This window comes from Theobroma umbraticum, unplaced genomic scaffold (assembly GCF_002168275.2).
Source record: "Theobroma umbraticum cultivar Fairchild unplaced genomic scaffold, ASM216827v3 scaffold_30.0, whole genome shotgun sequence".
Taxonomy (NCBI): domain Eukaryota; kingdom Viridiplantae; phylum Streptophyta; class Magnoliopsida; order Malvales; family Malvaceae; genus Theobroma; species Theobroma umbraticum.
Window position 1 is genome coordinate 13,004,628 of NW_018397254.1, and position 2,982 is coordinate 13,007,609.

Genomic DNA, 2,982 nt, shown 5'->3' on the forward strand with positions numbered 1-2,982 from the left:
ATAAAGTACTAGTAAACAGAGAATAGACTAGAAAGATATGTTGATGCCAGAATTCAACCAAGGACAACAGCAAACAAGAATTATTGGGCATGCCAGTCAGTACTTTCAAGTAGGACACTAATTACTAATTATAAACGACGTCCCAAGACATGCAAAAGATTAAGCTGAGCTCCAACAAAAAATAACAGAGCAACTTTTTCATCATTGTCAGAATTCAGAACTACTATGTAAGCATCCCAATTACAAAAAATGTATTCAATCAAGAACGACCAATTTCTGATGCTCCTCACCCAAAATAGCAGCTTCCATGACAGCTCAGGGGTTATATCTCCATCTTCATCCAAGAACATCTTTATCAAATTCTTTGAAAACCCCACTAACCAAAGCCACCCCATTTTGACTCCCAGGAACTGGTGTAGCCCTCGAATCTCTCAAATTCCAAAAGACAATTTGTGGAATCGCGTCGCCATACCCTTTCTCAGTAAACTTCGTCACTATAACTTGACAGTCAGTCTGCCAGGGAGATGCTGATGCTTAATCAAACTCCATGTCACTTAACACAAACAACCTTTTAATCATTTGTCCTGGCTTCAGTTGGCCTTGGACAGCAGCCTTCAAGATAAGATCAAACACTTGTGGAAAATCAGTGTTCAAGCCCCACGCCATGCGCCTCACGAAACGAGTTTTTTCCTTCAAATTTTGACCTTCAACTTTTTGAAGTTTAGGATTTTTGCTGAAAGTAATAAGCTTCCCTTTTCATGGCTCCTCGGTTAGATCTGAGACCAATACTCCCAAGGCAACAGAAACCTCCATTTGTATCACACTCATGCTACCAGAAACGTCGCAAACCGCCATGCAGTTTCTCAGCTTTCCCTTTTGTAGTAAATCATTAACCATTCTTTGCCAATGAAGCTCTGGAACATCTCCACCATCGTTATCATCCAACGAGGCGATTATTTCATGAGGAAGCAATGCACCAGCGGTAATTGTGGATTTCCCAGCCTTCACATCCTCCAAATACTTAGAAAACCGCTGCTTATCATGCTTTAAAAATTTTTCCTTGTAAAACGTCATAGCCATATAGCTTTTTCTTTGTAAAGTTATTTTAGTTCAAAAGTTATATAACATAAAGTGACATAATAGAAATATTAGATTGTAAGTATATTTTTATGTAAATAGTTATATCTATTGGTAAAATGATATCTAAAGGTTATGACAAAATTGAAAAAGTACCATAGCTCAAAAGTTTAAATATGAAAAGTTATTTATTTTAAATTATAACTTAAGATTATGTTTTATAGAATGAATAGTTATCTTTTCATAAGATTATTATTGAAACAATACCTTTATCCAAAAGTTACGTCTTGTAAAATGTAAAGATATTTTTTAGACAAAGTGATGCCTTAATGAAAAAGTTGTGTCCTTGAAGAAGAGATACTTATAAGCCTATATAAAACGCTTGTTGACAACTATTTTGATACATCAAATCAAAAACAAAATAAGAGCAGAAAAATTAAGAGTAAGGAAAGTGTTGTGTTCTATTAACATAAACACTTAAGCTCCCATCAACTGCAAAAGTCTTTAAATTCCTTATAATCTATTTGCTGCAGAAAGTAGGCTATAAGGCCGAACAATTTTGCAAACCCTTGAGTGTATCTAGTGGTTTACTCTCGAAAAGTACAAGACCAAGTTAGATGCTGGCTTCATTGTATCACTAAGGCTATTCGCATTATTTCCTTTTGCATATCGAGTGGTAAGGGTGAAATAAGTCTTAAAGATAACGTTATTGAAAGGCTCGTCTTGAAGTCAATTTTACTGGTTCTTTAAATTTCATCTAAACCATATTTGCACCAACAGAGGCTACTTTGTTTTAGGGAATTGAATCCCATTTGTTTGCACCAATATACACCTTTGGCAATTCCAAAACTTTACGAAGTGGCACCAGCATTTCTATCCTTAATCAATCACAAGCTCTGTAAGCATAAAGCACTTCCTTGATGCCTTCATATTCGGGGTAGTTCTCATGAGGGAACATCTTTTTGGCAATACTTTCACAAAGCAAAGTAAATTTATCAAAAGAAGAGTCAATGGAAAGGCACCACTTAACAGCAAGGCCAACCTTCCTTGATCGACTAGATTTCATCGACTTTATATTAACTTTAAGACACTAGGTAAAAAGATCAGAGACATGCTCGCATAGGAATCTAAAATCCGAGTCACGAGAGTATCTCTCGAGAGCTTTTTTGGCCATAGCAATCTTCTTCTCTTTCCTTAAAGCACTTGCATTTTCCTTCTCAATTTTAGCCTTTTCAACAACATTTAACATTTTAATTTCTTCAAGTACATTGGATTTTTGCCCCTCTGTTTTTTTCTCTGTATTGAATTTTCTCTAGTTCCACTCTTCCTTTTGAATCTTCCTAATATCGGAACCTTCAAGTATACGGTAAAGGATCTCAGGGAGATCCTTGAAATAGCCGAAATCAGCAAATGAATCCATGTTGCAAGCAAAGGTTTTGGGATGGTGCTTGGCAGCCAAAACGCTACAGTGTAAAACCCTTCCTTTTCAGATTTCACAGTGCCACGTGTGCTGCATAGGTTATAGATGAGTTTAAGAGTGCTTAACAGGTTGTGGGCCCAAGCTAGAGAGAGCCTCTCTTTGAGAGATTTAGGTGGGGTGTTAGGGACCACATGGAAAAACAAGTCGAGGCAAGGGTTGCTTGAGGAAAGAAAAGTGGTTGACCTATTTTCAGTGAAGCCCATGGAAGGCAAGCTATTTGCTTAGTTGAAGCTAACCACCATGAGATCTATGAAGGGGTTGCTTGAACCGGTGGTGGTTTGGGCTTGTGGCTTTGGTGGGGTTAGGTGGCCGAGCTCAGGTGGGTCTAAGAGGGGTAGAAGAGCCATTGTTTATCTACTGTGGATGGGAACAGGAAATGGTTTTGGTATGGAGATTGATAAATGGAGTGAAAAGATAGAGGTTTT

General features: G+C 37.5%; 1 protein-coding gene across 1 annotated transcript; it reads right to left on the reverse strand.

The window, feature by feature from the left end:
• Positions 1–255: 255 nt before the first annotated feature.
• On the reverse strand, positions 256–2,904 carry LOC110423452 (Uncharacterized conserved protein UCP015417, vWA). The gene is given in 5 exon segments (XM_089784983.1): positions 256–314; positions 317–374; positions 376–1,079; positions 1,855–2,529; positions 2,532–2,904. Coding segments are annotated over 5 exon segments (1,869 nt in total).
• Between the last annotated feature and the right edge of the window lie 78 nt (positions 2,905–2,982).